General features: G+C 39.6%; 1 protein-coding gene across 1 annotated transcript; it reads left to right on the top strand.

The window, feature by feature from the left end:
• The first annotated feature begins 209 nt into the window (after nucleotides 1–209).
• Nucleotides 210–21,164, top strand: LOC115631178. The gene is made up of 9 exons (XM_030527867.1): nucleotides 210–224; nucleotides 15,833–16,404; nucleotides 16,786–17,524; nucleotides 17,600–17,875; nucleotides 17,939–18,156; nucleotides 18,223–19,764; nucleotides 19,830–20,238; nucleotides 20,301–20,454; nucleotides 20,516–21,164. The coding sequence occupies exons 1-9, from the start codon at nucleotides 217–219 to the stop codon at nucleotides 20,753–20,755; spliced, it is 4,158 nt and encodes a 1,385-aa protein (XP_030383727.1). The 5' UTR covers nucleotides 210–216; the 3' UTR covers nucleotides 20,756–21,164.
• The last annotated feature ends 114 nt before the right edge of the window (nucleotides 21,165–21,278 follow it).

The raw sequence follows: 21,278 nt of genomic DNA on the forward strand, positions 1-21,278 counted from the left end.
TACACACACATGCATATATACATATTTATTTAAATCAATTCGCAAACGTGCCAAATATAATTTATAATTTAAAAGCTATTTATTTGTTAAGCAACAACCTACATAAATTTAAATATAAATTATAATTATTTTAAAAAAGAAGACAAACCACTAGAGAACCGGAGGACTCCTTTTTTTGTTGGCAAAATGGTCAAACAAGGGCTTCTATTTAGTTTAATGTTATGGTGAGTTGCATTTTTATTATTCATTAATGATTAATTGCATTACAAATATTTCAATACAATTAAGTAATAATTCGAAAAAACAAATGAAATCTTAATTTACTTTGTATTGAATTTATTCAGTTTGAAAATGATTTAAAAGTTTTGTTTTACATGAATTGTTCCAATAAATGTAATATTAAACATGTTTTTCTATTTTTGATTTATTTATATTTATTTACAATGTTTTGTTTTCACTTCCTAATGAATATTATCTTCTTAAAATTCGTTTTTAAATGTACTGTTGTTATCCAGAAATAGAATTTAGTTTTCCTAATAAAATTTTTTCTAGAGTTTGCTGCAATTAACTATTTTCAAGAATAGCTCTAAATAACCGAAAAAAGTTAACCAAAAATCGGTCAACATGTTAAGCTGCATTGAAAAACTCTGAAGTTAAGATTTTACAAATAATAAGTTTGTCAGGTTTAATATGAAATTGTGAACAACTATGGAAAATTAATTCACAGGCGGACTAAAAGAGTTATTTGTACCCTACGCGGTTTCAGGAAATAACTTCATTGTTAAGCAAAATCTAAATGTTAATTTTATTACAATGCGGCACTTGTTAAATGGAAAAGTGTTAATCCTTAAAACAAAATGTGTTTACAAGATGTCATCAAAGAATATGAGCAAGCCATGTAGCCAGTTATATTGCTTTTGTGTAGTCTTCTCATTCTAAAATCTTAGACAGTTAACCTTTACAAGTCTTTATGCACAGCTTGCTGAATGCATAAAAACAAAACATAATCTTCAACAACAGAATCAGCCTATGTCTAATGTTGTGGCCATTAAAATAATAATTAAAATAATAATATATGTGAGATATGCTGCCTCAGCAATTATGTTGTTATTGAGTTTCGTTTTATGTGAGCAAGCACTTAAAGTGTTAGCTTTAGAGATCATTAATCACATATTAAAGCGCGTCGCATAAGTTCAGGGCATCGGAAGTCTAGACACAGCTAGGCAGCTGCTTATCAGTAACTTCCTCCAAAAAACAGACGAGACGAGCCACGTCGAGCCGAGCCGAGCCTTGGGAAGCGCATTAATTATTAAACCACAAGAATTTGCATTTTAACAAACGTAGTAAAAACGCCATTAGGCAAAGCAAACAAAGTATTAAAATTTGACAGTTTGCTTAAAGTAATTATGCAAGCAGCAGCAGAAGAAATCATAATTTAATGAGCTATTGAAATGGACAGGCAGACGGATGGATCATGTAACCGAAAAGTATAGTCGGGTCGAGCTAATCGAGCACAATTCGAATTTGAATTTTGTTTTTTCCACTTGAACTCAATGAAGCGCAAAAGCCATGAAAAATCAATTTCATGTTGAGTCGAGTAGCTGAAAAGTTTCACTTTCATTTTCACTCTCTCACACACACACACACACACTCACAGACACACTACACAGAGATGAATATGTATTCACAAAAAAGGTATTCGTATATGTATAGAGAAGAAGCAGCTAAAATTATGGCTGCTGTGTGGTTTTTGGCCAACAACGGAGCAAGATAAAAAGAAAACCGAAAAAGGCGACCCTTTTGGCCGTTGTTATGGTTTCTTTTCAGTTTTAATGTTTGTGTGTCACGGCAGTGGTAGTTTTTTGGAACGATTACATAACCATGACTTCATTTTCATTGTGCGGCAGCTAAGGAGAGAGAGAGATAGAGAAAGAAAAAACCACATTGACATAATTTTGTTGTGTTAGGAGAGCCGCCGTCTGGCTTTCGACGCTTTTTACATAATTTATTTAGCGCGCTCTTCACGATTAGGCCTAACTTCAAACATCCGAGCGGTTTGTTAATCTCTGTCTTTCGATCAGTTTTGAAGTTAAAGGCCCAAACTATAGTCAGCCAATTTGCATGTTGACGCTAAATATAGAAAGTAAGTTTTATTTCTTCTGCAATACAGCGCAAAATTGCCTTTTGTGTTAATCAATGTTTAATTTATGCAAATTCAAGCTTCTTCTGCTATTATGCGCTTGCAATTATGTAAGCCGTGCGCATTCAACAACATGTTGCTTAGATAATTAATTAGCAAAGCTGATACGCCGATAAATTTGCTGTTTCCAACTCTGTTTTTTTTTTTAGCTGTTTGCTGGCAACGCCTACGCGACATTGAGCCGTTGCAGTTGCAGCCTTGGTCAGTTGCTGCTGCAACTTCTTTTGCTTAGTCATGCAACGCCAGCGACGCCCAGAATGCAGCCAAGCAACTTAATGTAATGTTCGCTCGCAAATTAAGCACAACGCAGCGTCGCTGCCGCTGCCTTGACGTCGCGTCGCTGCTGACATTGTCTAGTTGACACACTTAAGTCAGGCACTTAGTCGCCCCACAGAATTCTTGGCAAAATGCTCGTCGAATATTTTACAACTTCGACTAAAAAAATAAAAAAAAAAACGTATAGTATTTGACATTTGTTTATTAACTTTGCCGCTATAGTCAAGGTTTGGCCAAACAAATGTGCTCCTAATAAATACAGCTGTGCATAAAAAGCGCAAAAATGCGAGCAAAAATTACGCAGATTTGCTTTAATTGGAGCACTGGCGTAGGTTGTGTGGTCGTAAAACAAAAGACTTAGGCAACGAACTTGACTGCGCCAAATCGTGGCTGTCAAGGTTAAAAAGATTATGTTGTGGGTGTGCATAACGGCAAATTGAAGGGTGCTCCACTGAAGTTTTGGTTGATATTTATATTACTGGACAAATACTGCGACAGGGGCTAATGCATGAAGAAGAGCTATAGAATGATGTTAAAGCTGCAGAGATAATGGAAAGTTTTTTGAAGGTGGCCTTAACACTCTAGCTACTACTTTTTTCCTATAGAGTGAGAAACACCTTTTCACTACAAATTGTTTGCATGAAAGCAATAATGTTTTAACATAAAATATTATCGATTAAATACATTTATTGCTTATCTAATCATTTGTTTAAATTAATGCAATTAGGAACTCTTTTTCTGGAAATAGGTATAAATGATTAAAAATAACATGAATTTAAAGCACAAACCACTGCTCAGATTATTCACATTTGTAGCTATTTTTCTAAGCTGTCTGCTTTATTTTTAATTTGCTTGGCACATATTGAATTTTTTTAAACCAGTTGCACCCGCTTCCTACAGCCAAATTAATACCTTCATTAGCCAAACATTGAGCCATGACGTGCACACTTATAAATCAAATCAGCAGGCGCCATTATACACATCGACATATGTATCTGTATAATTGAATTGAATTCCAAACATTCAAAAACTGGCTGCGTGCAAAAAGCGCAGGCCACTGCCAGCAACCCAACTAGCCAACTTTTGGTTCTTTAAGCCCCGCCGGCCAAACATCCATAAAACGCTTTTATAATTAAATCAAAGCAAAACACGTTGTTCGTTGTTGTCGTTGTCTAGATTTTGACAAGAATCGAGAACTGCTTAAAATTCAATTAGGCAGCGCGTAAATATAAAAAAAATGACCATAAATTTAGACGCTGGCTTTGGGTTCAAGGCTGTAACAGAAACTCCATAGCAGACAGAGAAAGAAAGAAGAGCGGGAGAGAGAGAGATGAGAAAGAAGAGTGTACTCTGTACGACGATTTTTATTAAATGACAAACAAATTAAATTTGCACATTTTTGAATCGCCTGTCATTTATCATTCGTTTACTTGCCTACGATGCCACAACAATGCATTAGCTTTTTGTGGCTATTGTTGCTAATGTCTTTGGTAATTAATCTTCGATTGCAGCATTTTTTCCTTCGAAACCATCAAAAGTTGAACAATGCGCGGAGCTGGTGAAAAGTTGAATGCACGCTGCAGAGTTTCGGTTTTGTCTGAACCTTTCCCAGTTGCGCATTTCCTGGTTAAAAGTGAAAGGTTGTCCGCCTACCGGCTGACCCTGAACATATGAACATACACACTCGTACATACTTACTTACGTACATATGTGCGTTGATAAGCGCTGCAAGTAAACAACAACAACAACAAATATTCAATACTAGCCCGTTCGTTGCCCAAGTCTTTTGATGTGTGACAGAACTGGCACGCAGCGGCAACGGCAACGGCAGCAGCTACTCGTATAGGGGGCTGCCGAAAAAATATGAAGGAAAAATTGGCACAGCACAGCATTTTTGTGGTTTCAACTGGTTATTGCGCTGACCAGTTGTCGTCATCCATACTACAAACAGGTTAACTCAAAAAATAATAAATAAGAAAACCGAAAACAAACCGCTTAGGTGTCTCGCCCCTTGCCAACTTTTTTTTTTTTTTTTTTTGGTATTGTTGTTTGTCTCCGCATGCAGTTTTGAGTGTTTGCATGCCACTTAGCCAGGGCTGGCACAGTGTGTGTGTGTGTGTGTGTGTGACACAATCAACCAAATATATTGACAAAATAAAAAAAAAAAACAGAAACAAAAATGCTGTTTCACAACTGGTTTATTTGGGTTAAAAAGAAATTTATGAGCAGCAGGCGACGCGACTGGCATAGCTTTAGGTACTGTCCCGCCCCCTCCCCTTCCCCCCTTCAAACAGCAGCGCATAACGGCACGCGGTACATTTCAGTGTTAACGGCAGCATCCGTAAAAATAGCAACAACAACAACAGCAGCAACAAAGCTTAACACAAAATGCCACCAAAATATACGCAACGCCTACAGATAACGACGCAGAAAGTGAAATTTTTGTCTGTACACACACACACAAATACTCTCGCATACACACACACACACACACACACAAACGTACATATGACAGCCACAAGACGTAATCGACATCAGGAGTATAAATATAGGCACCCGGCAACCGTACCCAACCAAAAAAACTCGACTGGCACTCTTTTTTGTTGTCGTTTTTCTGCACTACTATTTTGTTGCCATTACTCTGACAATAGTGGTTGCTGTTGTTGTTGTTGTTGTTGACAGTGGTGGCGGTGGTGCTGCTGTCGATTTCAACAACGGAACTAAACGGCTTAGCTTTGCTTAGCTCTCCATAAAACTTGTAAAGTGTGTGTATTTAACTGTCATTTAGTTTCGAATTTTTGTTTTCTGACAACAAGTCTTTGAAGATGCGTCTGCGGGCGCCTCAAGTCTTCCGGCATTTCAGTGGGCTCTTCAATTTGAGGGAACAATGGAGTAGTGTGTGAATTTTCTTGCTATGTCGGCTTGAATAATGCCCTTTGCCAAATCTATGCTCGGTTTTGTAAATATAGATAAATATTCTGCGCGTGTGAGAATAACAAAGTTTTTTTATGTCTAATCGCAACGACTTAATATTTTGGAGAAAGAGAAGATAAGCCTCACTATTTTTAATCCATTTTTATAAACTTTCTTCCTCAGACAGCCAATTAAAAATATTTGCGTTGTTGCTGCATTTTTTTTATAATGTTGAAAATAAACAGTTGTTAGTAATCTACAAATGCCAAGCATTCCAGCAAAGTTTAACGAACTTCTTAATGTTTTGAAGCAGAAAGGTATCTCAAAAATATAGTCATGCACTATATAAAAATATAGGAAAAATTAAGTCACTTTCGTATTTCTCTTTGCAATGAAATACTTTATTTATTTTAAAAGCGCTCAAAATGCAATTAAAGCAAACAAATTGTAGTGTCAAATAAGATTTATAGGTACTATAAGAATAATGATTTTTAGACGATTTTGTTCTTGTTAAAAAGCAATTAGAAGGGTTAATTGCTCTATTATTTATGCGCCGACCGCTTATTTGTTAATTCTTTATATAATTGAATTATGAATGTCATTTATATAATAGTCATAAGTTTAAACACTAATTTGTATTAGTTTGAATTTTGATTTTATCTTAATTTATGTTAAACCACTAAGAGAAAACACAAATATGGAGAAGCCGATAACAACAAATAAATAAATTAGAGAGGTGGTTGAAAAGAAGAAGTTTTGTTGTTTCTACTTATGTTGCTTAATTAGTACTAGATACTATTTCTTATTGTTAAACAATATAAAATCATCTGCTTCTTTTCATTCCTCATTCCTTATGTATTTAGTGTGTGTTCCTGGCTTCTGCTGATTCTCCTTCTCCAGTAGATCAGTGAGGGTATTTTAAGGTCGTGCCCACTAATTTCCTCGGCTTATAGCTGTTTATTTACATATAGCCATGAGCTGTGAGAGTCATCTGCACACCTTTTCACTTTTGCATACATTTCACTTAATTTGGCTCGAAGATTGTGATTGGCAATGCAGCCGCAGGCGAAGGTAGCACCAAAGTGAAAATTCGTTGAACAAACATTCGGTTTGAAGGTGCGTCTGGCAATTATGAAATTTGCATGTAAGGCTGATTCACAAGCATAGTACTCGTTTGTAATTTTTTGGCAAACTTCACGATCGAGCTCCAAATATGTCCCACTGAGGGGCCTCTTCTGGCAATAATGGCTTGTAACAGTTTCCCAGGTTGGGCGTAACGGTAAAGCGCGTATGTGGCGACCTTGATACGAGTAACACGATTGCATATTAATGATGATGGCCAAGCTATTAAAATTGGCCAACCAGGCTCGAGCATAAATCATAAATTGAGAAAATATGTGCGCCGGCCACCAATCATTTGCATAATATGCAACACCCTGTTTTCGAGGCAGCAGGCAGCAAGCAGCAGAAACAGGCCAAGAGATACCAAGCCACGCAGTTGGCCGACAGCTGCTGCTGCTGACACTGTGGTTGTTGTTGTTGTTGTTGTGGCTGCTGCTTACCAATATCAAGTTGCGAGCGCCTTGTATGCACTTTCGCAATGAAAACGAAAGTTATGCCCCAGTCGTGCACAAGTGCGTGTGTATGAGTGTATGGGTGTGCGAGTGTGCGAGTGTCTGAGTGTGTGAGTGTTTGAGTGCATGGGTGTATGAGTGTGCACGCGTGTGTGTCCCTGGCAGGCGCGTGACTTTGCCAACGTCTACACTTTCTGGCCATATAAAGGCATTCAGTCACAAGACACCAGACTCTACCACATTATGGTTTATCTGATGTTGAACGAAGACACACACACATGCTGAATACATATGTAGCTATAGAGATATGTATATAACTATGTAGTTATCTGCGCATACATGCATAGAATTATGATCTTCACGCCTGTTGATTTGCTTTGAACGTTCACCACAAAATGCAGTCTTGGCAATGTAACAAATATTTCTCTTCTTTTTTCATGCGAGTTCGCTTGTTAACTGCAATGGCACTGCAATTGCATCATTTGCTGTTATTGATGTGGTTGTTGTTGTTGTTGTTGTTAATGTTGCTCTGAACGATGATGTTGTTGCTGCTGTCATAGTTGCTGGTTGCTGTTTGAGACGCATTTGAAATTATTGTAATGAATTGCACTTGAATTTTGATTTTGGGCTTGGCTGTGCATCAATTTTTATATATTTCTTCACTCAAAAAGCTGTTGGCCTCAACGTTAGACAATCATAGCTAGAAATAAATTAAAACTTTCGAAAAATAATGCATAATCGTTTTCTGATTGAAGTTATTACGAAAATTTCTTGGGAAAACTATAAAGAAAAATGTACAAATAAGTAAACTGAAATGTTTAAAATTTCATATAATAATTCATTTTATGTAATAATTTAATCGATATTTTGAAAGCAATGTGTTATAATTTGTTACATTTAAATTGTAATATTATTCGCAATAAATCAGCAGTTGAATTTGGAATTTAAGAATAAAAAGGGAAATCGTTGTAGCTGTTGAAAGCAATTATTTTCAATAAATATGTAAATCACGAACTCTTAATTGAAATAATTTCAATAATACTTCCAGCAAATATTTTATTATTTATTGCTTTCCCATCTATTCGTCTATTTTACATAGTATGTATTAGATGTAATTAATTAGCCATCATTAGCTTTAAAATCAACTGTTTAATAATAATTGATGTTGAAGCCATGAATATTCTGATTTGTAAAATTTTGAAATTAATTCATTTTCAATTTATTTATATTTTGTAAAACTGAATAATGATGGGCTCTAATAAATATGTCCATAATATGTTGGAATTTTCTAAACAGGGGTCAGATGTAATTAATTGTTGAACAATTCCCGCCATCTATAAGTTGATGAACTATTGGGTAACATTTTTTTTATAAACAGTCTAGGATTGTTTTATGGAAATAGCAATTTATGGCGCTAATCATATAGAGAATTTGTTTATTATTTAATCCTTGAAATATTCCCATTTAATTCATCAATTTATATCAATGAATCTATTTATTTATTAATTTTTGCAATTATTTGAGAAAGAAGAATAGAATACATTTATTTATTTTTGTATTTAACAATATATTTATTGTTAACTTTTGCAATTATTTGAGAAAGAAGAACCGAAGACATAATTAAGTTCAACTAATTTGTTACTTTCTTCATTTACTTTTTCAACATTTGTTTGCATTTTTTCTTAAAGCGCTGAAGCTTTGATTTGAAATGTTTCCTCATTTAAATGAAATATTTTAAAATATTAGAGTTGGTTGCTGTCTAATTTCACAATATTGTGTTAACTTTATTCAATCATGCTAAACAAAAGTAATGCTAAGTAATGCATAAAAGGCTCCCAACTGTTGTTGTTGTTGTTATTGTTGTTGTTGCTGCCGCTGCTGCTGCGTGGGTCTGGCAGTCATCTGCTCGGCGCATATTTTTGCAGTTATTGTGTAATGGCAGACCAGACACCACGCCAAAACAACACACACACACACACACACACACACCTGGGCACAACTTAATGTGCCGAACGCAAGTCGTAACGGAGAAGACGGTGAAGTAGAAGAAAAAGAAGAAGCAAAGCTGGCTACATGAAAATTATAAAAATCATGTGACTAGCTTTGGTTATGTTTTGTTTTGTTTTATGGTTTTGTGCCACGACGATATTGAAGCCGCCAGCTACCGCTTACAAAAAAGTGCATATCTACATGTGGATATATGTATGTGTGTGTGTGTATATATTCATGGGTGTGTTTCTGTGTGTGTGTGGCTGTTTGGTGGTAGGAAATCAGCTGCAAAGTCACATGATGACGCTACGACGTGCCTTGGAGTAATTGCAGCACAAAAAGCGCCGAGACATGAATGCCCATAACTATGCACGGGCAAGTGTACATACATACATATATATATATATATATATACATAATGAAAAGCGCGCCCGCTGGGCTGCCAATTTAGTAATCGAGCCACAGGCGTCGGGCTTAAAGTTCGTCCAAGCTAAGCCAAGCCCTGACTCATGGCATTTGGCTTACTATTTAGTAGTATTGTGATTGTTGTTGTTGTTGCTGTGCAGCCTACGCTTCCGTAATAAAATTGAAGATGGCACCGCTTAAAGCGTTTTAGCTTGAAAAAGTGTTTGGAAATCGTGCTGCTGTTTGCAGCCTACACTGCCAAAGGTACACGTATGCTTCAAATAGTACATACTATATACTTGTATTCCCTGCACTATCAGTTAATGTATTATAACAAGAATTATGCAGTTCAATAACTGTCTAAATACTCATAAACATAATAAAGCATTTAGTAGCGATAGCTTTCTTTTCTGGCCCTAAATTGAAGCCAGCATTTGAAACCTAAAAGAGTTATTACTTCAACAAGCAAATGATTTAAAATATGCTTACAATGTTAAAGCATTTACTACTTACTTCCTTATGCGCTTTTCAGCTGTTGCCGGGCCAGTTCATGCATACAAGTACAAGTATATCGTCGTTGCAGTATTTACAAAAGCCTCTAGTGGCTCATAAATAATTTGCAAGGGTTTCGTTTTGAAAGTATTGTTGTTGTTGTTGTTGCAATTGTTGGTTGTTGTGCTTGCTGCTAACTGTTAGTGCCACTGTTGTTGCAGTTGCTGCCTGATTTTGCAATTGAGTCGTCGAGTTCGTTGCCTAAGTCTTTTGTCTGGGCTGCTTTGCGCAAGCCAGAAAAATAGCATAAGGTGCAAAAGGTTTTTGCAGCTGTTTAGCAAAACTACGCTAAGAGGGGAACATTAGCAACATTTATGAAATAACCGATCCACCAACCGATAAGTATGGCTGCCAAGAGGCATCTGCTTATCGCGAATCGTTTCTCGTGCGTCCCTGACAACCTTCATTAATGTGCAATCATATAATTAGCTGTGCTACCGAACTCAACACTTTTCAATAGCTTGATGCAAATAAAAATAAATACATTACTAAACATAAATTATTTATTTCCATACTGGCAGGTAAGCAGCAACTAATCGATAAAAAAAAAGAAAACATGCAAGATGTGGGGGTAAGCTTTGAAAATCCAAATGAAAGTCGTTGGTATTGGAAGACATTTAATTTGCGAGCATAATTGGCAGCCACTGCGCAACATTTAATAATTGTTTAATTGCAAATTAATTATGTGGAAGCGTGCGCAACTAACCGCACCGCGGCCTAATGGGCAACAAATGATGCGGCAGTTTTATGTAATCGCATTAGGTTTTGCCATTCGATGGCAACACAAAGCAATTAAAATGATTTCAAATTAATTAATTTTTTAATATGCATTGCGTACGTGCATTAATAGTGCTTTTGTGAATTGCTTAAATGCTTCAATGATAGCTGTGGCACGCGCTGGAAGTCAAACAAATCGAATTGAAAACATTTGCAACTGCCTGTTGATTCAGAAATCTTCTGCCCTAACACCCGAGCTGACGCATAGCTGGCGACCTGTTTGACTTGTTACATCTGCCATTTGGTATTTTCAGATTCACGTGTTTCAGGTGATTGCCGCCGCCTAGCTGTGTAACTGATTGACTGACTGGCTGGCTGACTGACTGACTCCCTAACTGACTGACAGCAGCGCCAGCGATAATAGTTGCAGTTTTTATTATTTCAACATTGCTAAATGCAAATGCAAGCTTTCAGCAATAGCTTTGGGTATATACCCAAGTTATTTGTATTTGCCGGACAGTAATTCGTGGTATTTATAATGTCTATATACAACAAATTTGTAGATGTATGTACTATATAGTACATATGCTTAAGAGGATGATGATATTTGTGCAAGCTCTTGTCGAAGCTTCAAAAAGTAGGCAAGAGTAATGAATGAATGAACAATTTCACAATAGTTATTGAATGAGAGATAGTTTGGAATGTATTTACTTATATTTCCAACACATGCTTAATACTCGTAATTAAAAAGTTAGTAATTATAAGAAATCATTAAATATGTAACTACGAATATAAGTATATGGAGGTAGGAATATTTAATATTGTGTTGTTAATTAAAATTCCATACATTCAAGGATTCCTTTATAACAGATTTGCTCATATATAAAAACATATTTATTTAATAGCTGCTGTACAATTTGGAGTAATAAGATAGATAATGAATAAATCGGTTTATGGTTGTTTACCGAAAAGACTGCTCGAAACGATGTTAGAAATGATTCTTCCATACACAACGATTCATCGATTGTTCTTCGAAATGTTGCTGATGACCTTAAAACACATTCCGCATTTAAATTCATTATTTTTATATGTTTTAATTAAAAAGTCGACACGCTGATTTGATTTCCGCTTAAACTGCAATCACTGATGAATCATCACAAAACAAAAATGTTGTAAAGAATGCCTGAATGCAGGTTCAAGCGCCTGCCAATTGGCAGAAATCAATAAACAACATTTTCAATAAGGGCTTTCATTTCACACACACACACGCACACAAAATTAATCGGCATTTTTGCAAAACACGATTATATAATGTTTGTTGAGCATAAATACAAATATTTGCGTATGAATTTATTTGCGGATTTGCATCTGCCAAATGATCGATGTCAACATTAGGAGCAACCATAAATATTTGCTATGGAAATAAACTGAAACTTTCATTTTTTCTGCACAAAATCAAAGCAGAAATGCATAGGAAATTGATGTGCTGTTGTCGTTGTTGTTGCTGCATCTTAATACATTAAATTGTTAAGCAAATTGTGGTGCGGGCAGTCATAAGCGATCGATGTCATAAGTCTGCATTGTGCGCAAAAATTGAATAACTCATACGACGTGTGTGCCGCGCATACCTATTTTTCTATTATTTGTCGTCACTAATTGCTTGTCCATTTGCAGCTGTTTATTATTTTTATCATTGTGGTTGTTATTGTTGTTGTATTGGTGTCATCAAGTCACATGTGACACACATTTTTTACTCTTCAATTCAGCACGGGGTGTGTGACATAAATACCAAAGCAACGAAGCCACAACTTTAAGACAACAAATGTAAATTGGCTGCCTTCTGTACAAAGTGTGAATGTTTGTTTGTCTGTTTGTCTGTTCGTCCAATTGTGTGTCAGCTGCTCGTTGTGGCCCACAAAAGCTTTCGCTTTCGTTGAGCAGTTGGAGGCGCGCATCAACCGCGACGTGACTGCCTTTAGGTAATGGCTATTGTGGCTACAAGCTCCGCTAATGCTTCGAGTAAATAAATATATAATACCTATTATTACTCCGAGGCGAGCACTGTTGTTATTGTTGATGTGCTGCCTTTGTTGCTGTGGCTGTTGCCGAAATTGGCAACAATTTTAAGCCACCTAATAATACTTGGAATTGGTTCAAAGAATTGGCAACAACGCTGTTCAATTGATTTTATTTGCTTCGCAACGAATTGCTAGCGGTTTCGAAATAAAACGAATTTTATGAGCTTATGTACTATTTTTTTGTTAACAAAAAAATATTCGCGTTAAAGAAGATATTGTTGTGTTAGCATTTCATTATTTATGTCACAATTATGTCAATTATTAATACGTTTTTCCAATTAAATAAAATCGGTTTTCAATAAATATTTTTTCGTATACAAATATTATAATTGAAAACGAAGTATATCGACTGTCATTTAAAAATAGACTATATTTATTTAAAACTATGTATTATATTCTTGAAAAGTATTTTTGGAAGACTTTTAAATATAATTAGATGAAAAAACTGTAATTATTTATCAGTTTATGTTTTAAGGTTGAATGAAAACATTAAATGTTTCCTATATTTATACCATTTAGGCTATAAGAACATTTCTGAATATCTTTGGCTGTGAAAAAGGTCAGGCCATCGAGTCGGAGTCGTTTTAGTTACTTTTGCTTTTAAAAATAATGGACTCATTATTGTCAATTTAAACTATTTGTTTATAATAATTAAACAAAATTTTAAATTCAAATATAAACGATAAATAAATATTTGTTCAAAATGTTGCTGCAGCCGAAAACCATTTCCTTTGTCCTCCTACTCTGCATATTAGAGTTGATATTTTTATAAATTGTCGTTCGCTATTGAAATTTTATGTAATCGGCAGTCCAATTTGGAGCTGGTTGTTGTTGTAATCCCATATATTCCAATTTCAGCTGCTGGTCGTTAAGTTTGTAAAAGCGTATTAAAGCCATTGGTGGCGTTTAAACAGGCACTTAAAAGTCTTTCCAAAATGGTGAACAGAAAATGAAAAATGCCACAAAGTGTTAATGTGGCTAATGACTGAGTTGGCAGGCATTTGAACTCTCCGAGAAGTAAAATAAAAGAGATAAAAAGAGAGAGAGAGAGAGAGGTAAACAAACAATTAAATGCATTTAACGCTTACGTACAAAACAAAAGACTTGGGCAACAAACTCGCCGGCCACAAAGCAGCCAAACAACTACACAGATCAACCTTGAATACTCGTATATCGTCTAAATGCTCAAATGCCACCAATTGCGTTTTGGCCAACACTTGAAGCAATCTAAGCTGAAGCTGAACTCAGCAAACAAGAAACGAATATTTCAACAATAAATACTCGTAAAGTGCTCGAAATGTTTGTGTGGCATTTGAAAAACCAGAAATTCAAAGACAACAACTCACTATGTCCAATATACTCGTACTACTTAGTATAGTATGGAATACAAAATATGCGCTTTATAGACAACGTCATAATTTGAAAATTATGTGCAAGCCCGCAATGTGCGTCAGTCAATAATTTTTGACAGCATACAAATGTTCTCATTAGATAAATTTTAGCGGCGAATTTGCAAAAGTAATTAACATAATTGAAGACATTAGTCGGTCAGAGAGGTGGGGGAGCACTCGACTGTGCGCAGACCCGCATATTGAGTTCATTGCTCAACTCTTTATGAGTTTCCGTCGCCCACAATACTCGTGCAAGCAACAACAACAACTACAAGATAGATATAATGGCAAATTATACACATTTCATTGCATAATGGACAAAGCTCTCAAGCATGCCAAATTACAAATTGATGTGACATCGAACAACACTCGAAAATTAATGTCAATGCAGCCAGAGAATCACGTGAAGCCAACCACTCATTGGCCACTCATTCAAAAGAATGAGAATAGAAAAAAACCCCAATCAATTGCTTAAATATTTGTGCGGAGATTATGATATAATAAGCGGTTCAGTCAGGCCATTGTTTGTTTGCCCGTTGACTGAGAGAGCAACAGCCATTGTTTAAGTGGCCATAAAATGATTAGCTGGCGTCTGATATCCGGTTAGACGCTTAGCAGTCTATGCTGATGCCTCCGACTTATCTATTTAGTTGATTGGCAGTCTGAGCAAAATGTGCTGCACAGTGGCTTTAAATATATAATAATTGGATGATTTTAGGCAGCTATTGCGGCTAGTTTTCAGCTCAGCTTTGCTATTTTAAGTAACTACAATTGAATATGGAATAGAGCTACATATATAATTCTTTCATTATTTAAAGCAAGCTTCTTGCTTCATTATTTGAAGAAAATTTCTATGGAATCTGTGTGTTTTTATATCCTGTACCCGAAGGGTAAAAAGCTGAAGCAGCATGATGAGCGAAATCCATCTAGATATGTCCATCTGTCCGTCTGTCTGTATGAACGGCTGTATTTCTGGAACGGTATAGCTCACATTGACAAAGCTTTGTATGTAGACTCTGCTCATCGCCAGACATCTCTAGTTTATTTTATTTTTTTAATTTGTTTCCCCCTTCAAAATTTTTTCAATAGTGTCCATAATTTCATAGCTATATAAACCAAACTTTGCACACGTTATTATTATTAATTAATTCGTATTAATATAAATTACTGATTCTCTACTTCTGTGTCAAATTTTATTCAAATTTAATTCGAAGAAAAGTGATCAGTAAAAAATTCCACTCCAGTACTATAGCTACCAACTAAAGAAGCGCGTTCGGTCTTCCTCTTTTTATTGCTTCTGCTATGGGCATGGTAAAGAATATTTCACTGTCTGGCTTCTCTCCAGTGTTTTCTTATCACTAATTGACTAGTTTGTTTGCAAATTTGTAATTTATTTTCAACAATTCCAGCTAATGCCAGTATTGCTACCACAATTATTTCATTTTTTGTCTCCAAAAGCATAATTTGTAGCCACTGTAAGCCTAATGTTTGAATAGTGTGAAAAAGTAAACAATTAAGCTATTGAAAAGCCCGCAACCCGGCTTAGCCTGTCAATGATGAAACAAAGTATATCGAGATCTTGCGCCATTAAATAAGCACAAGGCATGCAAAATATCTGAGCTTGCTTACAGCTTGGGGAAATACGATTAGACTAATGGGAAATACGCCTCCCCATACGTAATACAGTTACTATTTTCCCATACTCATCTGCTAACTCTTCTCTCTGTTTATTTATAGGTGTCTCTGTGCGCCGAGCTTTACGCTACGACTGCCCGAGGATCTCGAGTCGAGTGCCGTCAATGCGCTTCGCTCGGAGCGCGCTCGCTCTGTGACGCAGTGTAGTCCAACGGGTGTTGCGGCCGCCGAGGAGTACGATGTGTGCCCGCCGAGCAAGTACCGCCAGCCGACAGCGGAGTGCAACAATGTGTCGCATCGCAAGTGGGGCGCTCGGGGCGATATTTTCCTGCGTCTGCTGCAAGCCGACTATGCGGATGAAGTGAGTCAGCCACGCAGCTCGCACGGCACTCACGCCCTGCCGGATGCGGAACTGGTGATTGAGCAGCTGCAGCGTCATGTCGAGGGCGAGCTGCGTCATCCGCACATCACTGCCATGCTGCCCGCCTGGGGCCAATTGTTGGCCAACGATCTGTACGAGGTCGGACAACTGCCTATTAACGGCCGGTGCTGCAATCAGGCTGCCGGCGCTAAGGATCCCAGCGAGCTCCAGCAGTGCTTTGTCCGTCCCGGTCCCGACTGCAAGGAATACAAGCGCTCGGCTCCAGGCTTCGATGCCGAGGCATGCAAAAAACGTGAGTAGGCGATAAGGTTGGGTTGAATAAAAAGAAGACTAAGGGGAAGACTAAAGGCTGATAAAGTGCAGCAATCCCTCAAATCAACTTCATTCCACGAATCGTTCCTATAACAGCTATAAGGCATAGTTCACTGATTCATAAGCTTTGAAGACTTATTCGCATGACGGGTGGTGCTTTTTTAAAATATGGTAATATTTTTACTGCTCCAGCACCAAAAAAACTTGATTCAAGAGTACCGCCTTATCCCATCTAGGTAAAGGTTTATGCTTAGATTTGTCAGTGATTTGATAAAAATCTTATTTATAACAGGCGCCTTTCACTTAATTCTTATGATAGACGACATGGAAGACTGGTTTAATTAAACGCCCTACTTTGCAGATACTCGCCAGCAGATGAACATTGCCTCGGCCTATATCGATGGCTCCGGTCTGTACGGCTCCACTCAGCACGAGTTCGACCAACTGCGCACCTACATCAGTGGCGGTGTGAAGGTGGAGAGCTGCCGTCATTGCCAACTTTCAGGGGCCACGGGTGCTCTTCATCGGGCATTGCTGCAGCAGCACAACAATATTGGCGAGCAGTTGGCTCACTTTAATCCCGAGTGGTCGGAGCAGGATGTCTTCTTGGAGGCTAGACGCATTATAACTGCCACCATACAGCACATCACCTACAACGAGTTCTTGCCATTGGTGTTGGGTCAGGAGACCACAGCCAAGGAGGGCCTACGACTGACACCCGAGAAGCATTCGTCCAACTACTCGAGCTCAGTGCGTGCTGGCATTTACAACGAGTTCGCCACCAGCGCCATGCCTGCCTTCTGGAGCATGTACCCACCCGAGATGCTGTCACAGAAGAGCTCTGCCCACGAGCTGTTGTCGATTGCCGCTCTGCAGAAGTCGTTGGTGCCCAGCCAAGTGAATGCCGATGGTTGGTCTGAGTTGGCGTTGGCCGTTCATCGTGGCCGCGATCATGGCATCGCCTCCTATGTGCACGCATTGGACCTTTGCGAGCGTCGCTATGGCCAGGGCGCAGCAGCCACAAATGTGAGCTTCGACAACTTATCCACCTTGAGCAATATACCCGAGGAGCATATTACCAACTTGCGCGATATCTATCAGTAAGTTCAGAGTCAATTGATGAAAGTCTTGGCCTTCACAACAACTTATATTTGCTTATCTCTTTCTTTTATCAGAAACGCCGAGGATATTGATTTGCTTGTGGGTGCGCTGCTCGAAGATCCCGCTGTCGGTGCTTTGTTCGGACCCACCATTACCTGCCTGATGACACTGCAATTTGAGCAGATCAAGAAAACCGATCGTTTTTGGTATGAGAACGAAATTCCACCCTCTTCCTTTACGCTGGAACAGCTGAAGAGCATTCGTCAGACCACGCTATCCGGCTTGCTTTGTGGCTCCCATCAAGTAACAACGGCCCAATCAAAGGCCTTTATACGCGAGGATAACTATCTGTGAGTTAAAGCTGACATTTTATACTCGGAGTTCCAAGCTCATGCCCTACTGTAACCATTTAGGAACTCCGTTTTGGACTGCACCCAGCTGCCCAAGTTCGATATACGCCCCTGGAAAGTGAGTGTGGAGGATGATACTCTGGTGGAGCATGTAGATGTTGAGCCCGAGACCAAGGATGCCTTTAGTGAATTGAATCCTGCGCTGATTGAGGCGGCTGTGGAGCGTGCCAAGCAGGAGTTGGAGGAGCGCAAGCGCTTCGAGTACGAGGTGTGGCGTCAACGTAAGTACTTCAGTGCTAGACCAACAAACCTAGACGTACCTAACTACATTCTTCCATTCCCCACAGAGGGCGGCGTCAGCGCTAAATCACCTGATGGCACCGCAGCTTCTTTCAGCAAGGCTAATCGCGCTGCTCTAGACATTGCCAATTCTTCGTTAATTTTCGAGCTAACCTCCAATGAGATTCTCAAGTCACTGAACAGCATTTCGCGTCGGAAGCGCCAAATTTTCAATCCAAATCAGAAAGCCTTTAATCGCAACGAACTGACGGACACGTTGCAGACTGTGGACATAAGTTCGTTGATAGGTCAGCAGCATCAGAACGAGGGCGAATGTCCGGAACCATCGCAGCAATGCGATGCCAGCAGCCCCTTCCGCACCATGTCGGGACGTTGCAACAACCTGCGCAATCCCAACTGGGGCAAGTCGCTGACCACCTTCTCGCGTCTGCTGCCTGCCCAGTATGAGGATGGCATTTCGGCACCCCGTGTTACTGGCATTACCGGAGGCCCATTGCCCAACCCTCGCACCATTTCCACCACCATACATCCGGACATATCGAACTTGCACACACGCTACTCTCTGATGGTCATGCAGTTTGCGCAGTTTGTCGATCACGATCTGACCATGACGCCCATACATAAGGGCTTCCATGAGTCCATTCCTAGCTGCCGACGTTGCAACTCCCGTCAGACAGTGCACCCCGAGTGCAACCCCTTCCCCGTGCCACCTGGCGACTTCTATTATCCTGAGGTGAATGTGACCAGTGGTGAACGTTTTTGCTTCCCCTCGATGAGATCGCTGCCCGGCCAGCAGACGTTGGGTCCACGTGACCAAATAAATCAAAACACCCACTTCCTGGACGGATCCATGATCTACGGTGAGAATATTTGCGTGGCTACACGTTTGCGTGGCTTCTCTGGCCGCATGAACAGCACCGTCCACCCAGTGCGCGGTAAGGAGCTGTTGCCTCAGACCAACGTCCATCCCGAGTGCAAATCGCCCAGTGGTCTGTGCTTCAGCGGTGGCGACGATCGCGCCTCCGAGCAACCTGGTCTGACTGCCATCCACACCATCTTCATTCGAGAGCACAATCGCCTTGTCGAGGGTCTGCGCGGCGTCAATCCGCACTGGAACGGCGAACAGTTGTTCCATCATGCCCGTCGTATTGTCAGCGCTCAGGTCCAACACATTGCCTTCAACGAGTTCCTGCCCCGCATTCTCAGCTGGAACGCCGTCAATTTGTATGGCCTGAAGCTGTTGCCTCAGGGCTACTACAAGGACTATAATCCCTCGTGCAGTCCCATTATTTTCAATGAATTTGCTGCTGCCGCCTTCCGCATAGGTCACTCCCTGCTTCGTCCCCACATTCCTCGTCTCAGTGTCCAGCATCAGCCTGTGGATCCACCCCTGCTGCTCCGTGATGGCTTCTTCCGCATGGACGCTTTGCTACAGCCGGGCATCATTGATGAGATCATGCGCGGTTTGGTTGCCACGCCCATGGAGACGTTGGATCAGTTCATTACCGGCGAGGTCACCAATCACTTGTTTGAGGATCGCAAGATTCCCTTCTCCGGTATTGATTTGATCGCTCTCAACATTCAGCGTGGTAAGAATCTTTGCAGGGTACTTGTCTGCATCCCTTTCTCTAACTCCTTCCATTCCTTCATCCAGCACGCGATCACGGCATACCATCCTATAACAACTACCGTGCTTTGTGTAATCTGAAGCGCGCCAGCAACTGGAACGATCTGAGTCGCGAAATACCTACCGAGGTGATCAGCCGCTTCCAGAAGGTCTATGCCTCCGTCGATGATATCGATCTGTTCCCTGGTGCCATGACAGAGCGTCCGCTGCAGGGCGGTCTGGTGGGTCCCACACTAGCATGCATTATCGGCATCCAGTTTAGACAGCTGCGCAAGTGCGATCGCTACTGGTATGAGAATCAGAACCCCGAAGTCAAGTTCACCGAAGCTCAGCTGGCTGAGATACGTAAGGTAACGCTGGCCAAGATCAGTTGCGAGAATCTGGAGATACCCGGCGATATGCAACGTGCTGCCTTCGATTTGCCCAGCAATTTCCTGTAAGTAGCTGGAAACATTTTTTTTAAAGTTGGAACTCCCCTAACTCTGTAATTCCTTGCAGTAATCCTCGCGTACCCTGTCAGTCCATGCCACAGATTGATTTGAATGCCTGGCGCGAGAATGTGCAGGGTTGCCAGATTGGCTCGCGAAATGTGCGTGTTGGCGAGTCCGCCTTCCCCTCGCCGTGCACCAGTTGTGTTTGCTCCACCGATGGCGTAAGTTATACAGATTTAATAATCAGTAGCTCTTGCTAATCTGTACCAACCCATTTTCCAGGCCCAATGTGCCTCACTGCGCATCACCGACTGCGGCCAGCTGATACGTCAGTGGCCCAAGGAGGCTATTCTGCGTGACGAGGTCTGCAACTCGCAGTGCGGCATCTATTTGACCGGCCAACAGGCCTCCGGCTTCAGTCCCCAGCAGCGTCAGGGTCTTGCCCAGCCGCGCGTTACACGTTCGCGCAATCAGAATCTCTTCAAGTTTCCCGATCTGACGCCCTTCATAGCGTCCTTGTAGAATCATCGTCTACGCGTCGCTGAGAGCAGGCTTTCGCAACGTATTTGCGTATTTTGTAAATAATTTATGCACGTTTAACGGCAATGTGTCACAAAACAACCAACAGCCAACAGCATTGTCGCCCTAAGTTTAATTTTTGTTCGCTTATGTATATCTAAAGACTTGTTTCAATGCATCTGACTACTCGTATAACCTACTAGAGACAAGAACCGTTTATTGAATATCGAAATACATATTCGAAATCTCCAGCTGCCAATTAAAAGTTCCGAATGTCACAAATCTGGGAAAATGAATTGCGCCGCTATTCAAAACTTAGCAAAATTGTTTGTTTAGGTTCGCGACAATAACAAATATTTACTAGACTAAGCGACTTCCGATTAGTTAGCATTTGAATGTACTCGTACGTAATATATTCTATACTTGAACTATACTATACATATGTATGTATAAAAAGTACACAATAAATACAGATAATAAACAGAAATATTAACAAAACAAAGTTGTGACTGGAAATACTTCTTCC

This window comes from Scaptodrosophila lebanonensis, unplaced genomic scaffold (assembly GCF_003285725.1).
Source record: "Scaptodrosophila lebanonensis strain 11010-0011.00,11010-0021.00 unplaced genomic scaffold, SlebRS2 tig00001412-arrow-pilon, whole genome shotgun sequence".
Lineage (NCBI taxonomy): Eukaryota > Metazoa > Arthropoda > Insecta > Diptera > Drosophilidae > Scaptodrosophila > Scaptodrosophila lebanonensis.

Bases quoted from the DNA above. Each gene is read 5' to 3' on its own strand.
- LOC115631178 (XM_030527867.1), top strand. The intron at 17,525-17,599 runs GTAAGTTCAGAG...TTCTTTTATCAG, and splicing joins AACTTGCGCGATATCTATCA to AAACGCCGAGGATATTGATT. The intron at 20,239-20,300 runs GTAAGTAGCTGG...AATTCCTTGCAG, and splicing joins GATTTGCCCAGCAATTTCCT to TAATCCTCGCGTACCCTGTC.